Genomic DNA, 20,208 nt, shown 5'->3' on the forward strand with positions numbered 1-20,208 from the left:
ACTTTGTTAGAATATATAACAAATTGGACCAAGCTATATTTCTAACATAGACAAATTATTTCTTCTAGATTTTCCAGAACAAAAATTTTAAAAGAAATTCAAAAGACTTTGAAATAAGATTTAAATTTGATTCAACAGATTTTCTAGATTTGCCAGAATAATTTTTTTGAATTTTAATCATAATAAGTTTAAAGAAATATTTCACAAATATTTTTTGTCGAAAAAACGGAAGCTAAAATGAAGAATTAAATTAAAATGTATTTATTATTCTTTACAATAAAAAAAATAAATTTACTTGAACATTGATTTAAATTGTCAGGAAAGAAGAGGAAGGAATTTAAAAGGTAAAAAGGTATATGTGTTTAAAAATCCTAAAATCATTTTTAAGGTTGTATTTTTTTCTCTAAAATTGTCTTTCTGAAAGTTATTAGAAACAAAGTAAAAAAATTAATGAATTTATTTAAACAAGTGAAGACCAAGTCTTTAAAATATTTTCTTGGATTTTCAAATTCTATTTGAGTTTTGTCTCTCTTAGAATTAAAAATGTCGGGCAAAGCGAGACCAGCTTGCTAGTAAATAAATACAATTTAAAAAATAGAGGCAGCTCACTGGTAAGTGCTGCTATTTGAGCTATTTTTCGAACAGGCCGGCGGGCTACTCATCTGGTCCTTACGGGCTACCTGGTGCCCGCGGGCACCGCGTTGGTGACCCCTGTGCTGTACTTTTACCAAACAATCTGTCACTCCTAATCGCTAAATCCCATGAAATCTTATACGTCTAGTCTCTTACGTCAATGAGCTAAATAATATTATTTGATATTTTACGCTAATGTGTTAATCATTTCACACATAAGTCGCTCCCGAGTATAAGTCGCACCCCCGGCCAAACTATGAAAAAAACAGCGACTTATAGTCTGAAAAATAAGGTATTTTAGTTATTTTTTTCTTATGTATTTGTTTTGTCTCTTACCTTACTTTCTTTAACTTGTTTTGTTTATGAATAAATATTAGTTGCGCAACATTGTGAATGTTTGGAATAATGTAAAGAATTGGATGTGCCCTTATCTGTATATTGTTACATATACTGTTTGTGTGTTCAATTAAAATAAAATAACACCTCCCTGGTAGTCTGGCTAACTTTCTGTTAGCATGACTCACATCTGTTTTGTTCATTGAACTTGCAGCCTTTCTGTCATGCTTTTGTTTTAGGGTTCAATGTGTGTTTTTGGCATTCACAGCATTTTCAGTTTGCATTTGTTTTTGACCTTGCAGCTTTTACATGATTGCAGCATGTTTCCCGGTGCAGGGGTTTAATTGTGTTTTTGGTTTTGGGTCATATCTGTGTTAAGAACGCACACATGAGTTTGGTGTTTGCATCATTTTGTGACGATAGCAACCAGCTGGAGGTTCTGGATGTGCTGGAGGGCCAGGTCCACGCAATCTCCCTGCCCATCAACCTCAAGTCCGTCTTCCTGGTGGCGGAGGATCGCTGGCTGCTGCTGGAGAGCAACACTGACAAGTATGTGACAAATTACTTTTTTGTCTAACTTTATGGTGTTGAAATGGTTCTTCTCTGTGTATTTGGATGTGCCCTGCCTGTATATATGTGTGTGTGTATGTATATATATATATATATATACAGTATATATGTGTATATGTATATATATATATATACATATATATGTATATGTATGTATATATGTGTATACATATAAGTAAATATATATATATATATATACATATATATGTATATGTATGTATATATGTGTATATATGTATATATGTACAGTATGTATATATACGTGTATGTACAGTACATATATATATGTGTATGTATATAAAAGTATATGTATATGTGTGTGTATATATGTATATGTACCGGTATGTATATGTGTATATAGTACCGGTATGTATATGTGTATATATATATATATAAGTGTATATATGTGTATGTATGTATGTATATATATATATATATATATTAGAGATGTCCGATAATATCGGTCTGCCGATATTAACGGCCGATAAATGCGTTAAAATGTAATATCGGAAATTATCGGTATCGTTTTTTTAATTATCAGTATCGTTTTTATTTTTATTTTTATTAAATCCACATAAAAAACACAAGATACACTTACAATTAGTGCACCAACCCAAAAAACCTCCCTCCCCCATTTACACTCATTCACACAAAAGGGTTGTTTCTTTCTGTTATTAATATTCTGCTTCCTACATTATATATCAATATATATCAATACAGTCTGCAAGAGATACAGTCCGTAAGCACACATGATTGTGCGTGCTGCTGCTCCACTAATAATACTAACCTTTAACAGTTAATTTTACAAATTTTCATTAATTAGTAGTATACCGCGACGTTTCAGCCGGATATTTCCCGGGAAGTTTTAAATGTCACTTTATAAGTTAACCCGGCCGTATTGGCATGTGTTGCAATGTTAAGATTTCATCATTGATATATAAACTATCAGACTGCGTGGTCGGTAGTAGTAGGTTTCAGTAGGCCTTTAATAACAGAAAGAAACAACCCTTTTGTGTGAATGAGTGTGAATGGGGTGGGTTGGTGCACTAATTGTAAGTGTATCTTGTGTTTTTTATGTGGATTTAATTTTAAAAAAACGATACTGATAATAAAAAAACCGATACCGATAATTTACGATATTACATTTTAACGCATTTATCGGCCGATATTATCGGCAGACCGATGTTATCGGACATCTCTAGTTGTTATGCAAATAATAAGCATTGGTGGAATACAATGTAATAGGTAAGGTGATTTTTACAGCATTTCTGAACAAAAACAAAGCAACTCAAGACAATGTTGCTAGTCAATGTGTAAATCTAAAAATGCATTTGAGTTATTGGTGGAGTAAAGCCTTTTTTTTCTCCAAATTATTTGTTGTTGAAAGAAAGTAAGGTCATAATAATTAGTAGTAGTCATTTCCACAACAAAAGCCTAAGTTCAGGTGTCCTTCAACAGGAAGTACCTGCTGACCAAGCCCATGCACATGGCGGCCGAGGACTCTGGAGTGTGTCAGCTGCACAGCATCAGCGAGGACGCCGTCAGCTCGGGGCACGGGGCCAGCGCAGGTACCTTTTTAACATCCGCGGCTGTAATTGAAGGTTAACGATGCTTTTAATGTCCTCCCCTGCCGCTCTCTGCCGTCTCCTTAGCGCAGACATGATGTCAAGGCTATTAATAAAAGCGGCCAGACAGACAAATAGACTCAGGCAGCGCGTACGTCTTGCCTTGACAGGACCTCTTAGCGAGACAAAGTCAACCCCGGGCGCGTCCCAGGATTTGTGCCGCTTCTTGTCACCGATACCGGGAACAAAATGTCACGCAGTGTGTGGGTGGAGGGTGTCCATAACGCTCATAAGTCACTGTAATGTTGGCAACTGTAGAGTCAATACAACATTTTTTCCTGTTATTGTGGTGCCACCTGTTGGTTGTGGTCATCCACCCATCCATATTATACCGCTTTTCCCTTTTGGGGTCGCGGGGGATGCTGGAGCCTATCTCAGCTGCATTCGGGCGGAAGGCGGGGTACACCCTGGACAAGTCGCCACCTCATCACAGGGCCAACACAGATAGACAGACACACTCACATTCACACACTAGGGCCAATTTAGTTCATGTAATACAAATATGTTTGACGTTTCATGATCAATACACAAACAGGCAACGACTTATTTACAATTAGTTATGTTTTTCTCCATGCATACTTGCCAACCTTGAGACCTACAATATCGGGAGGTGGGGGGTAGGGGGTGGGGGGGCGTGGTTATTTACAGCTAGAATTCACCAACTCGAGTATTTCATATATGTTTCATATATATATATATATATATATATATATATATATACATATATATATATATATATATATATGTCTTAATTAGATTATCCAAAAAAATAGTGCTCGATACCGTGGTAGAGCGTAATATGTGTGTGTGGGAAAAAATCACAAGACTATTTCATCTCTACAGGCCTGTTTCATTAGGGTTTCCTCAATCATCATCCTGATGATTAAAGAAACCCTCATGAAACAGGCCTGTAGAGATGAAATAGTCTTGTGATTTTTTTCCCACACACACATATATATATATATATATATATATATATATATATATATATATATATATATATATATATATATATATATATATATATATATATATACATATATATATATATATATATATATATACATATATATATATATATATATATATATATATATATATATATATATATATATATATATATATATATATATATATATATGTATATATATATATGAAATACTTCACTTTCAGTGAATTCTAGCTATATATATATATATATATATATATATATATATATATATATATATATATATATATATATATATATATATATATATATATATATATATTTTATTTATTTACATAGAAAAAAAAAATGATACTTGAATTTCAGTGTTCCGTTGGCTATCCATTAGATGGCAGTATTGTCCTGTTTAACTTATCCGTTCATTGGGCAGGCAAGCTGTTTATATTGTGGGAAAGCGGACGTGAGAACAGGCTGCCCCCACTCAGTCTCAGGTCCGCATTGAGCTGGAGGGGGCGTGGCCTCCAGCTCCGGCTGAATACCGGGAGTTTGCCGGGAGAAAATCTCTGCCGGGAGGTTGTCGGGAGAGGCGCTGAATACCGGGATTCTCCCGCTAAAAACTGGGAGGGTTGGCAAGTATGTCTCCATGGCGGACATATTTTTTGTCAAACTGTACACATTTGTGCTTGTCTGTCCCCTGAATGTGTGCGCCAAAATCTGTGCGGATTCAGATAAACACTCTCAAGTTACAGCACGTTTTGTTTGTGAAGCGCGTAGAGATGTGTGAGAAATTTCAAGTCGGTTTTATTTCTGGGGGTGAAACATTGGGGTTTAACGACAGCGCCGCCATGTGGTGTATCAATCAGAAAAGTAACGCTGAAATCTAAGTAAGATCTCAAATAAGGGTGATATTTGCTTATTTTCTGTTTGATAAGATCATTCTTCTCACTAAGCAGATTTTATGTTAGAGTGTTTTACTTGTTTTAAGGGTTTTGGTCCGAAATTATCTCAATAATAAGCTTGTTGCTGAGATTTGATGACCTATATTGAGTAAAACATGCTTGAAACTAGAATATCAACTGTTGCAAAGCTGTGTCATCAACACTCACAAGTATAAAAGTACTTTTTTAAAGTAATCATTTCTTACTTCAAGCATGAAAAAAAAGTCATGATGCTGAGCGCATATCATTATGTCAAGATAATGGCACTAGCATTTACTTCATTTAAGAATATTTTTCAACATATTGAGCAAAAAGGCCTTTTTTTTCTACCAAGAAAAGTGCACTTGTTATTAGTGAGAATATACTTATTTTAAGGTATTTTTGGGTTTATTTAGGTTAGCTAATTTTACTTGTTTTGGAAAGTTTTGACAAGCCGAATTTTCTTGTTCTATTGGCAGATAATTTTGCTTAGTTCAAATAAAATACCCCTTAATTTTTGTATTTTTTTTTTCTTGTTTTTGAACTCTGACTTTTTGCAGTGTAGGGGTGCATGTTTGGACGCATTTCTACTAGAGATGGGAATCTTTGGGCATCTTGAGGTTCCGTTCGATTCAGATTTTTGGAGTGATGATATTATTCAGAATCAATTCCTGATTTAACACGATTCTTGTAATATATTATTTGGTATATAAATTACAATACAACCTTTTTTCAAAACAGGTTACAGGTTGCAAAAGCTCCTCCTGGCTGCTGACGTTGGACTTATAATTGGCCTAAAAACATCTTTGGATATATATATATATATATATATATATATATATATATATATATATATATATATATATATATATATATATATATATATATATATATATATATATATATATATATATATATATTAGAGATGTCCGATAATATCGGTCTGCCGATATTATCGGCCGATAAATGCGTTAAAATGTAATAGCGGAAATTATCGGTATCGGTTTTTTTATTATCAGTATCGTTTTTTAAATTTTTTTTTATTAAATCCACATAAAAAACACAAGATACACTTACAATTAGTGCACCAACCCAAAAAACCTCCCTCCCCCATTTACACTCATTCACACAAAAGGGTTGTTTCTTTCTGTTATTAATATTCTGCTTCCTACATTATATATCAATATATATCAATACAGTCTGCAAGGGATACAGTCCGTAAGCACACATGATTGTGCGTGCTGCTGGTCCACTAATAGTACTAACCTTTAACAGTTAATTTTACACATTTTCATTAATTACTAGTTTCTATGTAACTTGTTTTTATATTGTTTTACTTTCTTTTTTTATTCAAGAAAATGTTTTTAATTTATTTATCTTATTTTATTTGATTCATTTTTTTAAAAAGTACCTTATCTTCACCATACCTGGTTGTCCAAATTAGGCATAATAATGTGTTAATTCCACGACTGTGTATATCGGTTGATATCGGTATCGGTTGATATCGGTATCGGTAATTAAAGAGTTGGACAATATCGGCATATCGGATATCGGCAAAAAGCCATTACCGGACATCCCTAATATATATATATATTTTTTTAAATTATTATTTATTTTATTTACAAAAATCAAAAAGTTAATCACTCTAACAAAATAATATAGAGCAGTTCCAACCCAATCCCAGCTTTACAATAGTTAAGAGAAATTTACAAAACAATTGAGAATACATACAATTACTATACTAAAAAAACAGAAAAACCTCAAATTAATAAAAGCAACAGTATCATTATTAGTAATAATGATATTAATAATAGGTGTTAATGTTTCTAACCCAAAAATTTATTATTTAAAAAAAATAAAATGAAAACATTTCCATCCATTATCCGGGGGTCGCGGGGGCAGCAGCCTAAGCAGAGAAGTCCAGACTTCCCTCTCCCCAGTGACTTCATCCAGCTCCTCTCGGGGGATCCAGAGGCCTCCCCAGGGCAGTGGTGGGACATAGTCACCCCAACGTGCCCTGGGTCTTCCCCGTGGCCTCCTACCGGTCGGACGGAAAAAAATGTACACAGAAAAAAAAAAAAGATTCTTGAAAATTATGGAATCAGAATGAATAAAAATTGCAATTTGGAAGTGAATCTTTTTTTGAACAATGTACGCAAGAGTTTGCTTACACCAGTATATGTCCAAAGTCTGGTGCAGGGGCCATTTGCGGCCTGCGGCTTGTGTTTTATTGGCCGACAGGATTTATTCCAAAAATCTAATCCTCTTTTAGAACATTGAAAAGGATTAGGGCACAAAAAGTCAGTGGCGGGCCGTGCGTTTCTCACCTAGGCCTTCAGTGATGTCTTACTTAGTCCGACTTCACCTCTCAAAATACCGTAATTGATGTCACCACATGGACACGGCTGGAGATACTACACAGAAACACACTTGCACACTACTTTGCATTGAAGCACCTCAACAGTGTACAAAACGGTCTATTTTTCGGCGCATTTAACATTCAATAAACCCTCTTCGGCAATTAAAACATATCTTACGTGGTACTGTCAAAATTAAAAGAATTGTTCAAAACGAATGAAACATGAAAAAATTATGAAAATAAAATATTTGAACTCACAATTTGTAGCACCCATTCGACGCCGTATTAGCCAGTGGTACCGCTCGTAGTCGTTTGGTTCGTGTGAAAGTGGCGGGCAAACCATTTCACCGCCGGGATAGCTTCCGATGTCGGCCGACCTCGTCTCACAAGATGTAGTTTCTCTTAAGTATCCTACTTGAAAATGGCCTTGCAATTGTATACCTGCCACTTAATCAACATATTTCTCTTTTTCTTTGTGAGTACCGGTGAGTTTTCTGTGGCTTTCTATGGCTCGTATGGCTCCGGGGCCACTTCCTGTTTTTGCAACTTGTGATTGGATACTCACTTGAGACTCCCAAGTGAGTATCCAATCACAGCGTACAGCCAGCTCGAAGGCCTTACTGACAACAACTCATGATCTGATTGGCTAGGGCAATTGTCTATCAACTGTATGTATCCGTTCACTTACAGTGCGCAGACATTGTTGATTCTGAAGACCCCGGGCAAATTTGGTACAACATGGCAACATAAGCTAGCTGAATTTTGATTGGATACAAACTAAAACTAAAAACAACAGCACTGGAAGGAGCATAATATGACATGAAGAGAATATACCGCATTTTTCGGAGCATAAGTCGCTCCGGAGTATAAGTCGCACCGGCCGAAAATGCATAATAAAGAAGGAAAAAAACATATTTAAGTCGCACTGGAGTATAAGTCGCATTTTTGGGGGAAATGTATTTGATAAAATCCAACACCAAGAATAGACATTTGAAAGGCAATTTAAAATAAATCAAGAATAGTGAACAACAGGCTGAATAAGTGTACGTTATATGAGGCATAAATAACCAACTGAGAAGGTGCCTGGTATGTTAACGTAACATATTATGGTAAGAGTCATTCAAATAACTATAACATATAGAACATGCTATACGTTTACCAAACAATCTGTCACTCCTAATCGCTAAATCCCATGAAATCTTATACGTCTAGTCTCTTACGTCAATGAGCTAAATCAGGGGTCACCAACGCGGTGCCCGCGGGCACCAGGTAGCCCGTAAGGACCAGATGAGTAGCCCGCCGGCCTGTTCTAAAAATAGCTCAAATAGCAGCACTTACCAGTGAGCTGCCTCTATTTTTTAAATTTGATTTATTTACTAGCATTCAAAGAGAGACAAAACTCAAATAGAATTTGAAAATCCAAGAAAATATTTTAAAGACTTGGTCTTCACTTGTTTAAATAAATTCATATTTTTTTTTACTTTGCTTCTTATAACTTTCAGAAATACAACCTTAAAAATGATTTTAGGATTTTTAAACACATATACCTGTTTACGTTTTAAATTCCTTCCTCTTCTTTCCTGACAATGTTCAAGAACATTTATTTTTTTTATTGTAAAGAATAATACATACATTTTAATTTAATTCTTCATTTTAGCTTCTGTTTTTTCGACGAAGAATATTTGTGAAATATTTCTTCAAACTTATTATGATTAAAATTCAAAAAAATTATTCTGGCAAATCTAGAAAATCTGTTGAATCAAATTTAAATCTTATTTCAAAGTCTTTTGAATTTCTTTTAAAATTTTTGTTCTGGAAAATCTAGAAGAAATAATGATTTGTCTTTGTTAGAAATATTGCTTGGTCCAATTTGTTATATATTCTAACAAAGTGTAGATTGGATTTTAACCTATTTAAAACATGTCATCAAAATTATAAAATTAATGTTAATCAGGAAAAATTACTAATGATTAGGGATGTCCGATAATGGCTTTTTGCCGATATCCGATATTCCGATATTGTCCAACTCTTTAATTACCGATACCGATATCAACCGATATATGCAGTCGTGGAATTAACACATAATTATGCCTAATTTGGACAACCAGGTATGGTGAAGATAAGGTAATTTAAAAAAAAAAATTTATAAAATAAAATAAGATAAATAAATTAAAAACATTTTCTTGAATAAAAAAGAAAGTAAAACAATATAAAAACAGTTACATAGAAACTAGTAATTAATGAAAATGAGTAAAATGAACTGTTAAAGGTTAGTACTATTAGTGGACCAGCAGCACGCACAATCATGTGTGCTTACGGACTGTATCCCTTGCAGACTGTATTGATATATATTGATATATAATGTAGGAACCAGAATATTGATAACAGAAAGAAATGGGGGGAGGGAGGTTTTTTGGGTTGGTGCACTAATTGTAAGTGTATCTTGTGTTTTTTATGTTGATTTAATAAAAAATAAAAATAAAAAATAAAAACCGATACAGATAATAAAAAAAACGATATCGATAATTTCCGATATTACATTTTAACGCATTTATCGTTTATCTTTTTTTAAGTTTTTCTCTTCTTTTTTTCGGTTGAATTTTGAATTTTAAAGAGTCGAAATTGAAGATAAACTATGTTTCAAAATCTAATTGTCATTTTTTTCGTGTTTTCTCCTCTTTTAAACCGTTCAATTAAGTGTAAATATCATTAATTATTAATAATAACATAGAGTTAAAGGTAAATTGAGCAAATTGGCTATTTCTGGCAATTTATTTAAGTGTGTATCAAACTGGTAGCCCTTCACATTAATCACTACCCAAGAAGTAGCTCTTGGTTTCAAAAAGGTTGGTGACCCCTGAGCCAAATAATATTATTTGATATTTTACGGTAATGTGTTAATAATTTCACACATAAGTCGCTCCTGAGTATAAGTCGCAAACTATGAAAAAAACTGCGACTTATAGTCCGAAAAATACGGTAAATACTTTTAGATATTCAGGGAAAGTAGCTTAAAAAATACTTTTATTTTTAATTATGATGATGATTTCTGGTTAGGTTAGGCCAGCACTGCAAAAATTAAATAAACAAATCATGTATACTGCGTTTCTCTCATCACCCTGTCAGACGCCGCGTGCGTTCCCCAGATGTTGTCATGTGACCAACTTCCCAACGAGAACCTCAGTGCTGCCCTCGGCCAAAAGATCGTCTCCCCGAACCGCGTCATGGCCGACACCGGCTCCTTCGCCCGAGTCATCGTGGGCTTCCCAGACCTCATGGTGAGACTCGAACAAGACGTCGTGACGAGTCGGCGTCTCTGAGTGAATGTCTTGTCCAGTCCCCTAATGAGGTGTACAGCTTCAAGAGGACAGCCGACCTGGCGGAGATGAAGAGCAGCGACGGCGGCGCGCACAACTTCCGGACCTCGGCCGCCAAGCGAAGCAATTGCGTGAGTCTGCTCTCAGCCAATCAGGTGGTCCGGGCCCTTCCCCCGAGCAAAGTGCCCCTGAAGGAGGTCTACCCCAAAGGTAGGCAATCACGGAAAACAAACTCTATATCAGGGGTGTGCAAACTATAAGGAATCTGGCCTGCGGAGTGTTTTCAAATTCCTTTCAAATATCTCTCAGCCTTATTGCTGCAACTTTGTCGCCATCTTGTGGACAATGTGAGTCAATCAGGTCCATGACCATGCATTGTGTTTGAAGCAACTTTAGCGCAGCATTGACTTATACGACCCAATCCAAAAAAAATTCACACTAGAGATGTCTGATAATATCGGACTGCCGATATTATCGGCCGATAAATGCTTTAAAATGTAATATCGGAAATTATCGGTTTCAAAAAGTAAAATGTATGACTTTTTAAAACTCCGCTGTGTACACGGACGTAGGGAGAAGTACAGAGCGCCAATAAACCTTAAAGGCACTGCCTTTGCGTGGCGGCCCAGTCACATAATATCTACGGCTTTTCACACACGCAAGTGAATGCAAGGCATACTTGGTCAACAGCCATACAGGTCACACTGAGGGTGGGCCGTATAAACAACTTTAACACTGTTACAAATATGCGCCACACTGTGAACCCACACCAAACAAGAATGACAAACACATTTCGGGAGAACGTCCGCACCGTAACACAACAGAACAAATACCCAGAAAACCTTGCAGCACTAACTCTTCCGGGACGCTACAATATACACCCCCCAGAACCCCGCACACCTCAACCTCCTCATGCTCTCTCAGGGAGAGCGTGTCTCAAATTCCAAGTTGCTGTTTTGAGGCATGTTTAAAAATAAATAATAAATATGGCAGTATTTGGGGCGGTATAGCTCGGTTGGTAGAGTGGCCGCGCCAGCAACTTGAGGGTTCCAGGTTCGATCCCCGCTTCCGCCAACCCTAGTCACTGCCGTCGTGTCCTTGGGCAAGACACTTTACCCACCTGCTCCTAGTGCCACCCACACTGGTTCAAAAATGTAACTTAGATATTGGGTTTCACTATGTAAAGCGCTTTGAGTCACTAGAGAAAAGCGCTATATAAATATAATTCACTTCACTTCACTTCACTTCACTTCATGTTGGCATTTTTTTCCATAACTTGAGTTGATTTATTTTGGAAAAACTTGTTACATTGTTTAATGCATCCAGCGGGGCATCACAACAAAATTAGGCATAATAATGTGTTAATTCCACCACTGTATATATCGGTATCGGTTGATATCGGTATCGGTAATAAAGACAATATCGGAATATCGGCAAGAAAGCCATTATCGGACATCTCTAGTTCACACGTAACACAACCTGCTTACTGATTGTTTTGGATATTATAAAAAATATCCAAACACCATAAAAATGTCAAAATCCCACCCATTTAAATCCATTACAATGCATGATGGGAAAAAATGCAAACGCTCTCCACACTTATCCACGTTTGGCACATTTTAGTTGCTGTATATTTCTGTTGCAAAACTTTTAAGTAGGTCGTCATAGAAGTAAAAAGCAGGAGTGGTTCACAAACTCTTAATAATCAAGTAGTTTAATTATATAGCCATTATATTAATATAACATGTACACATACTGTATGTACAGTACAGGCCAAACGTTTGGACACACCTTCTCATTTCAATGCGTTTTCTTTATTTTCATGACTATTTACATGGTAGATTGTCACTGAAGGCATCAAAACTACGACACCTGTGAAGTGAAAACCCTTTCGGGTGACTACCTCTTGAAGCTCATGGAGAGAATGCCAAGAGTGTGCAAAGCAGTAATCAGAGCAAAGGGAACTAGAAAATGAAACATGCTTTCAGTTATTTCACCTTTCTTTGTTAAGTGCATAACTCCACATGTGTTCATTCATAGTTTTGATGTGACAATCTACAATGTCAATAGTCATGAAAATAAAGAAAAACCATTGAAATGAGAAGGTGTGTCCAAACTTTTGGCCTGTACTGTATGCAGGGCCGGCCCGTGGCATAGGCCGTATAGGCAAATGCTAAGGGCGCCGTCCATCAGGGGGCGCCACGCCAGTGCCACAAATGTTGGAGAGAAAAAAAAAAAGTTGGTACTATTATTTCTAAATACATAAAATAATCCCATGTTGATTAAAATGCAAAGTAAAGCCTATTTAATAGAAATATTATTTGTTACACCATTACGCCCCCCCCCCCCCCCCCTCCTCCCGCACGGTGCGCCCCCTCCCTTCCCGTATCATTCATGACTCTTTTTGGACGTCACCACATCAAAAAATCAACACAAGATGTCAAAACGGCCAAAACTGTCAGGTGCCCAGGGAAGAAAAAAGAGAAAAGAAGAGGAGAAACGAGAAAAAGACAGAGGTAGCAGGTAGGTAACGTTAGCCTACATGAAATTATTTGTCTGTTACAGCAGTGGTCCCCAACCACCGGGCCGCGGCCCGGTACCGGTCCGCGGACCGATTGGTACCGGGCCGCAGACCGATTGGTACCAGAAAAAAAAAAAAAATTTTTTTTTTTTTTTTTTTTTTAAAATTAAATCAACGTAGAAAAACACATTTTATATTATATATCAATGTAGATCAATACAGTCTGCAGGGATACAGCCCGTAAGCACACATGATTGTATTTCTTTATGGAAAAAAAAAAGAATTTTTTTTTTTTTTTTTTTAATTTTGGTTAGGGCTGGGCCTGACTGTATGTATATGTATAGGCTACTTATAGTGTTACTTCACATGACCTCGGCCAATTTTTTTTAACCCAATGTGGCCCACAAGTCAAAAAGTTTGGACACCCCTGCTCTATATGTACAAAAACACTTCTATGACAACTTCCTGTTTGTCCATCAGATGCCACCCCTCCCATGACTGCAGGCTACCTGGAGGTGACGGATCTGAACTCAAAAAAAGTCAAATATATTCCCGTTCCCAGGTAAAGTGTGCTGATTAGTCCATGTTCAAGCATCTATTGACATCTAGGGGTCGGAAACAGAACAGCCACACTGCAAAAACTGAAATCTAAGTAAGATGAAATATCTCAAATAAGGGTGATATTTGCTTATTTTCTGTCTGATAAGATCATTCTTCTCACTAAGCAGATTTTATGTTAGAGTGTTTTACTTGTTTTAAGGGTTTTGGTCCTAAATGATCTCAGTAAGATATTACTGCTTGTAGCTGAGATTTGATGACCTATATTGAGTAAAACATGCTTGAAACTAGAATATCAAGTGTTGCAAAGCTGTGTCATCAACACTCACAAGTATAAAAGTACTTTTTTAAAGTAATCATTTCTTACTTCAAGCATGAAAACAAAAATCATGATGCCGAGCGCATATCATTATGTCAAGATAATGGCACTAGCATTTACTTCATTTAAGAATATTTTTCAACCTATTGAGCAAAAAGATCTATTTTTTTCTACTAAGAAAAGTGCACTTGTTACTAGTGAGAATATACTTATTTTAAGGTATTTTTGGGTTCATTGAAGTTAGCTAATTTGACTTGTTTTGGAAAGTCTTGACAAGCCGGATTTTCTTGTTCTATTGGCAGATAATTTTGCTTAGTTCAAATAAAATACCCCTCATTTTTGTATTTTTTTTCTTGTTTTTGAAGACTGACTTTTTGCAGTGCAGTGATTTGGGGAAAAAAAGTCCCACCGTCTGGACATACAAGGACTGACAGGATTGTAACTTCGGTCAATATTTCTCCAACTAGTTTTGAATTAGCAGCATTTGGCTCACATCGTTACCATGAGATCTTTGGACTGTAATATTCACCATTGACCTTTTAACCTAGATCAGGGGTCACCAACCTTTTGAAACCAAGAGCTACTTCTTGGGTAGTGATTAATGCGAAGGGCTACCAGTTTGATACACACTTAAATAAATTGCCAGAAATAGCCAATTTGCTCAATTTACCTTTAACTCTATGTTATTATTAATAATTAATGATATTTACACTTAATTGAACGGTTTAAAAGAGGAGAAAACACGGAAAAAAATTACAATTAAATTTTGAAACATAGTTTATCTTCAATTTCGACTCTTTAAAATTCAAAATTCAACCGAAAAAAAGAAGAGAAAAACTTAAAAAAAAGAATTTATGGAACATCATTAGTAATTTTTCCTGATTAAGATTAATTTTAGAATTTTTGATGACATGTTTTAAATAGGTTAAAATCCAATCTACACTTTGTTAGAATATATAACAAATTGGACCAAGCTATATTTCTAACAAAGACAAATCATTATTTCTTCTAGATTTTCCAGAACAAATATTTTAAAATAAATTCAAAAGACTTTGAAATAAGATTTGAATTTGATTCTACAGATTTTCTAGATTTGCCAGAATAATTTTTTTGAATTTTAATCATAACTTTGAAGAAATATTTCACAAATATTCTTCGTCGAAAAAACAGAAGCTAAAATGAAAAATTAAATTAAAATGTATTTATTATTCTTTACAATAAAAAATATAAATTTACTTGAACATTGATTTAAACTGTCAGGAAAGAAGAGGAAGGAATTTAAAAGGTCAAAAGGTATATGTGTTTAAAAATCCTAAAATCCTTTTTAAGGTTGTATTTTTTCTCTAAAATTGTCTTTCTGAAAGTTATAAGAAGCAAAGTTAAAAAAATTCATGAATTTATTTAAACAAGTGAAGACCAAGTCTTTAAAATATTTTCTTGGATTTTCAAATTCTATTTGAGTTTTGTCTCTCTTAGAATTAAAAATATCGAGCAAAGCGAGACCAGCTTGCTAGTAAATAAATCAAATTTAAAAAATAGAGGCAGCTCACTGGTAAGTGCTGCTATTTGAGCTATTTTTAGAACAGGCCAGCGGGCTACTCATCTGGTCCTTACGGGCTACCTGGTGCCCGCGGGCACCGCGTTGGTGACCCCTGACCTAGATGAGCAGATAGCTAATTGGATAGACTGATAAATCCGCCATAAGACTGTTTTTTTGTCCGACTATCAGGTCCATGTCCGTGTCGCCTTACACCAGCTGGGTGTCAAAAGTGTCGGAAACCGACTTGCTGTTGGCGCCCCTCAGCTCGGGCGGCGTGGTCACCGTGGACATGGGCGGCTACGTCCGTCTGTGGGAGACCGGCCTGGACACGCTGCAGCGATCGCTGATGGAGTGGAGGAATATGATTGGCTCTGAGGATGGCAGGCCTGTGCAGGTAAATACAGTATCCAGCATGTCTTCTCAAGGCACAATACTATAGGAGTTATAAATATACATTAGAGTAGTCAGTGTACAGCTTGTGCAGCAGGATGGATTTACTCTCAACACAGAGTTGTTATTGTCGAAATATCTAGCAACACAAGTGAGTAGCAAGATAAGTGTGTTGCCTATGCTATTGCTGTGGCAGCGTGCAAGAGTGCTGGCACCACTGGAGAGCCGCGGTTCTTTGAATGGAAACATTATTGTGTGAATGCCTAATATTCTGCACCGAAATTCATCTATTTATTATTATTCTTCCGTAGCGCTTTTTGTCTGCCTCTAACTCCCAAACCGTTCATCCGATTGATCCCGTTCAAGCATCAAAACATTCAGCGCTTTCAGGACATGCGGGCTCAACAAACGTTGTACCGTTTTCTTTCGACTACTCCTCCCACATCGTCTTCATTTGGACAGAGTAACTTGGTATTTTTTCAACCCAAAAAAACACCCAAGTTTTTACAATATTCATTATTTTCCAAAATATTGGACAATATTGGTGATCCTCCCACCATTCTCACTTACGTTTGCCATTTTTTTCCCCGCCTAAAAATAACCTTGACTGAAAGTAGATATTCTAATTCCACACGATCAAAAAATATGTTTGTTGTAGTATGAAAACATTTATCTAGTCCACAGGTGTCAAACTCAAGGCCCGTGGGCCAGATCTGGCCCGCCACATCAATTTGTGCGGCCCCCGAAAGCGTGGAAATAATATGTGTAAATAAAGTACATTATCTTTTCTTAACAAATGTATTACAAAAATAAATGTACAATTACACATATTTACACTTTAATCATCTCTAATAATAAAACCAAATATTATATCATCATACATTTCGAAACAATGTTATTGTTCAGAAAAAATACTTAAATATCTGCTTGACTTATGATTTCAAAGCAAGTAATCTAACAAACTGTTCATGTAAAATTTTTTACATTAAAATCCACTTTCAATATAGAACAATTATTCACTATAAAACACAACAACCATTGATTTTTCAGTATAAAAAATTTGCATGAATTTTTATGTAAAAAAACAGTGGTACCGTTTTTCCAATCCATTTTGTTTAATTCCATGTATTTTTTTATTTTATATGCTGTAAAAAAAAAAAAAAAAAAAAAAAAAGAAGCTAATATTACGGTAAAATTGTGGCGACTGAGCTGCCAGTTTTATACAGTACAATCTAAAGATTTGGTTTTGTACAGCGTACGTCAAAAAAGACACAATTATACACATGTTTTATATACCGTATTTTTCGGACTATAAGTCGCAGTTTTTTTCATAGTTTGACCGGGGGTGCGACTTATACTCAGGAGCGACTTATGTGTGAAATGATTAACACATTAGCCTAAAATATCAAATAATATTATTTAGCTCATACACGTAAGAGACTAGACCAGGGGTCACCAACGCGGTGCCCACGGGCACCAGGTCGCCCGTAAGGACCAGATGAGTAGCCCGCTGGCCTGTTCTAAAAATAGCTCAAATAGCAGCACTTACCAGTGAGCTGCCTCTATTTTTTAAATGTTATTTATTTACCAGCAAGCTGGTCTCGCTTTGCTCGACATTTTTAATTCTAAGAGAGACAAAACTCAAATAGAATTTGAAAATCCAAGAAAATATTTTAAAGACTTGGTCTTCACTTGTTTAAATAAATTCATGAATTTTTTTTACTTTGCTTCTTATAAATTTCAGAAAGACAATTTTAGAGAAAAAATACAACCTTAAAAATGATTTTAGGATTTTTAAACACATATACCTTTTTACCTTTTAAATTCCTTCCTCTTCTTTCCTGACAATTTAAATCAATGTTCAAGTAAAATTTTTTTTTTATTGTAAAGAATAATAAATAAATTTTGATTTAATTCTTCATTTTAGCTTCTGTTTTTTCGACGAAGAATATTTGTGAAATATTTCTTCAAACTTATTATGATTCAAATTCAAAAAAAATATTCTGGCAAATCTAGAAAATCTGTAGAATCAAATTTAAATCTTATTTCAAAGTCTTTTTAATTTCTTTTAAAAATTTTGTTCTGGAAAATCTAGAAGAAATAATGATTTGTCTTTGTTAGAAATATAGCTTGGTCCAATTTGTTATATATTCTAACAAAGTGCAGATTGGATTTTAACCTATTTAAAACATGTCATCAAAATTCTAAAATTAATCTTAATCAGGAAAAATTACTAATGATGTTCCATAAATTATTTTTTTAATTTTTTCAAAAAGACTCGAATTAGCTAGTTATTCTCTTCTTTTTTTCGGTTGAATCTTGAATTTTATAGAGTCGATAAACTATGTTTCAAAATTTAATTGTCATTTTTTTCGTGTTTTCTCCTCTTTTAAACCGTTCAATTAAGTGTAAATATCATTAATTATAAATAATAACATAGAGTTAAAGGTAAATTGAGCAAATTGGCTATTTCTGGCAATTTATTGAAGTGTGTATCAAACTGGTAGCCCTTCGCATTAATCAGTACCCAAGAAGTAGCTCTTGGTTTCAAAAAGGTTGGTGACCCCTGATATAGAACATGCTATACGTTTACCAAACAATCTGTCACTCCTAATCACTAAATCCCATGAAATCTTATACGTCTAGTCTCTTAGGTGAATGAGCTAAATAATATTATTAGATATTTTATGGTAATATGTTAATAATTTCACACATAAGTCGCTCGTGAGTATAAGTCGCACCCCCGGCCAAACTATGAAAAAAACTGCGACTTATAGTCCGAAAAATACGGTAAATAAAGTACATTATTTTTCCTTAATAAATGTATTACAAAAATAAATGTACTGTGTACAATTACACATATTTACACTTTAATCATCTCTAATAATAAAACCAAATATTATATCATCATACATTTCAAAACAATGTTATTGTTCAAATAAAGATAAATACTTAAATATCTGCTTGACTTATGATTTCAAAGCAAGTAATCCAACAAACTGTTCATGTAAATTTTTTTTTACAGTAAACAGTTTTTAAAGTAAAATCCACTTCTCTATAAAACACAACAACCATAGATTTTTCAGTATAAAAAAACTTTCATGAATTTTTACGTAAAAAAAACAGTGGTATTGTTTTTCCAATCCATTTTATTTAATTCCATGTATTTTTTTAATTTTATATGCTGTAAAAAAATTTTTTTAAAAATGCAAATATTACGGTAAAATTGTGGCGACTGAGCTGCACTTTTATACAGTACAATCTAAAGATTTGGTTTTGTACAGCGTACGTCAAAAAAGACAGACAATTATATTATAGACCGTATTTTTCGGACTATAAGTCGCAGTTTTTTTCATAGTTTGGCCGGGGGTGGGACTTATACTCAGGAGCGACTTATGTGTGAAATGATTAACACATTAGCGTAAAATATCAAATAATATTATTTATCTCATTCACGTAAGAGACTAGACGTATAAGATTTCATGGGATTTAGCGATTAGGAGTGACAGATTGTTTGGTAAACGTATAGCATGTTCTATATGTTATAGTTATTTGAATGACTCTTACCATAATATGTTACGTTAACATACCAGGCACCTTCTCAGTTGGTTATTTATGCCTCATATAACGTACACTTATTCAGCCTGTTGTTCACTATTCTTTATTTATTTGAAATTGCCTTTCAAATGTCTATTCTTGCTGTTGGCTTTTATCAAATACATTTCCCCCAAAAATGCGACTTATACTCCAGTGCGACTTATATATGTTTTTTTCCTTTTTTATTATGCATTTTCAGCCGGTGCGACTTATACTCCGGAGCGACTTATAGTCCGAAAAATACGGTATACACATTTATATTCATACTGTATATTATTCACTGTTAAAAGCGGCGATGTGGCCCTCAATGAAAACCAGTTTGACACGCCTGATCTAGTCCAAAAGTAGCCAAAAAGCTATACTCTAAAATTCAAAGTTGGACATAATTTTGGCAGTTTGACTAACACACAAGCCTTTTATCCCGTTGAAGTGGGTTCGAACTTCAGAAGGGACCAAAAAAAGCAACTTTAAAAAAAAAATGTTTACATCTATGAATCATATAAATAAATACATTTTATTGTAAAGAAAAAACATTGATTTATACCCGTAATTAGCCAAAAATGTAACGAAAGTGGCA

At 34.8% G+C, this 20,208-nt stretch overlaps 1 protein-coding gene across 3 annotated transcripts in view; it reads left to right on the forward strand.

Annotated features, from left to right (window-relative positions):
- Positions 1–20,208, forward strand: part of vwa8 (von Willebrand factor A domain containing 8) — a 304,338-nt gene that overhangs the window by 168,222 nt on the left and 115,908 nt on the right. For all 3 annotated transcript variants that reach the window (XM_062061646.1, XM_062061645.1, XM_062061644.1), the window contains 6 exons: positions 1,393–1,518; positions 2,998–3,107; positions 10,516–10,667; positions 10,727–10,916; positions 13,708–13,789; positions 15,834–16,038. In XM_062061646.1, the coding sequence (XP_061917630.1) occupies positions 1,393–1,518; positions 2,998–3,107; positions 10,516–10,667; positions 10,727–10,916; positions 13,708–13,789; positions 15,834–16,038 (865 nt within the window). The remainder of the gene's footprint in view (positions 1–1,392; positions 1,519–2,997; positions 3,108–10,515; positions 10,668–10,726; positions 10,917–13,707; positions 13,790–15,833; positions 16,039–20,208) is intronic.

Source organism: Entelurus aequoreus, linkage group LG10 (genome assembly GCF_033978785.1).
Source record: "Entelurus aequoreus isolate RoL-2023_Sb linkage group LG10, RoL_Eaeq_v1.1, whole genome shotgun sequence".
Lineage (NCBI taxonomy): Eukaryota > Metazoa > Chordata > Actinopteri > Syngnathiformes > Syngnathidae > Entelurus > Entelurus aequoreus.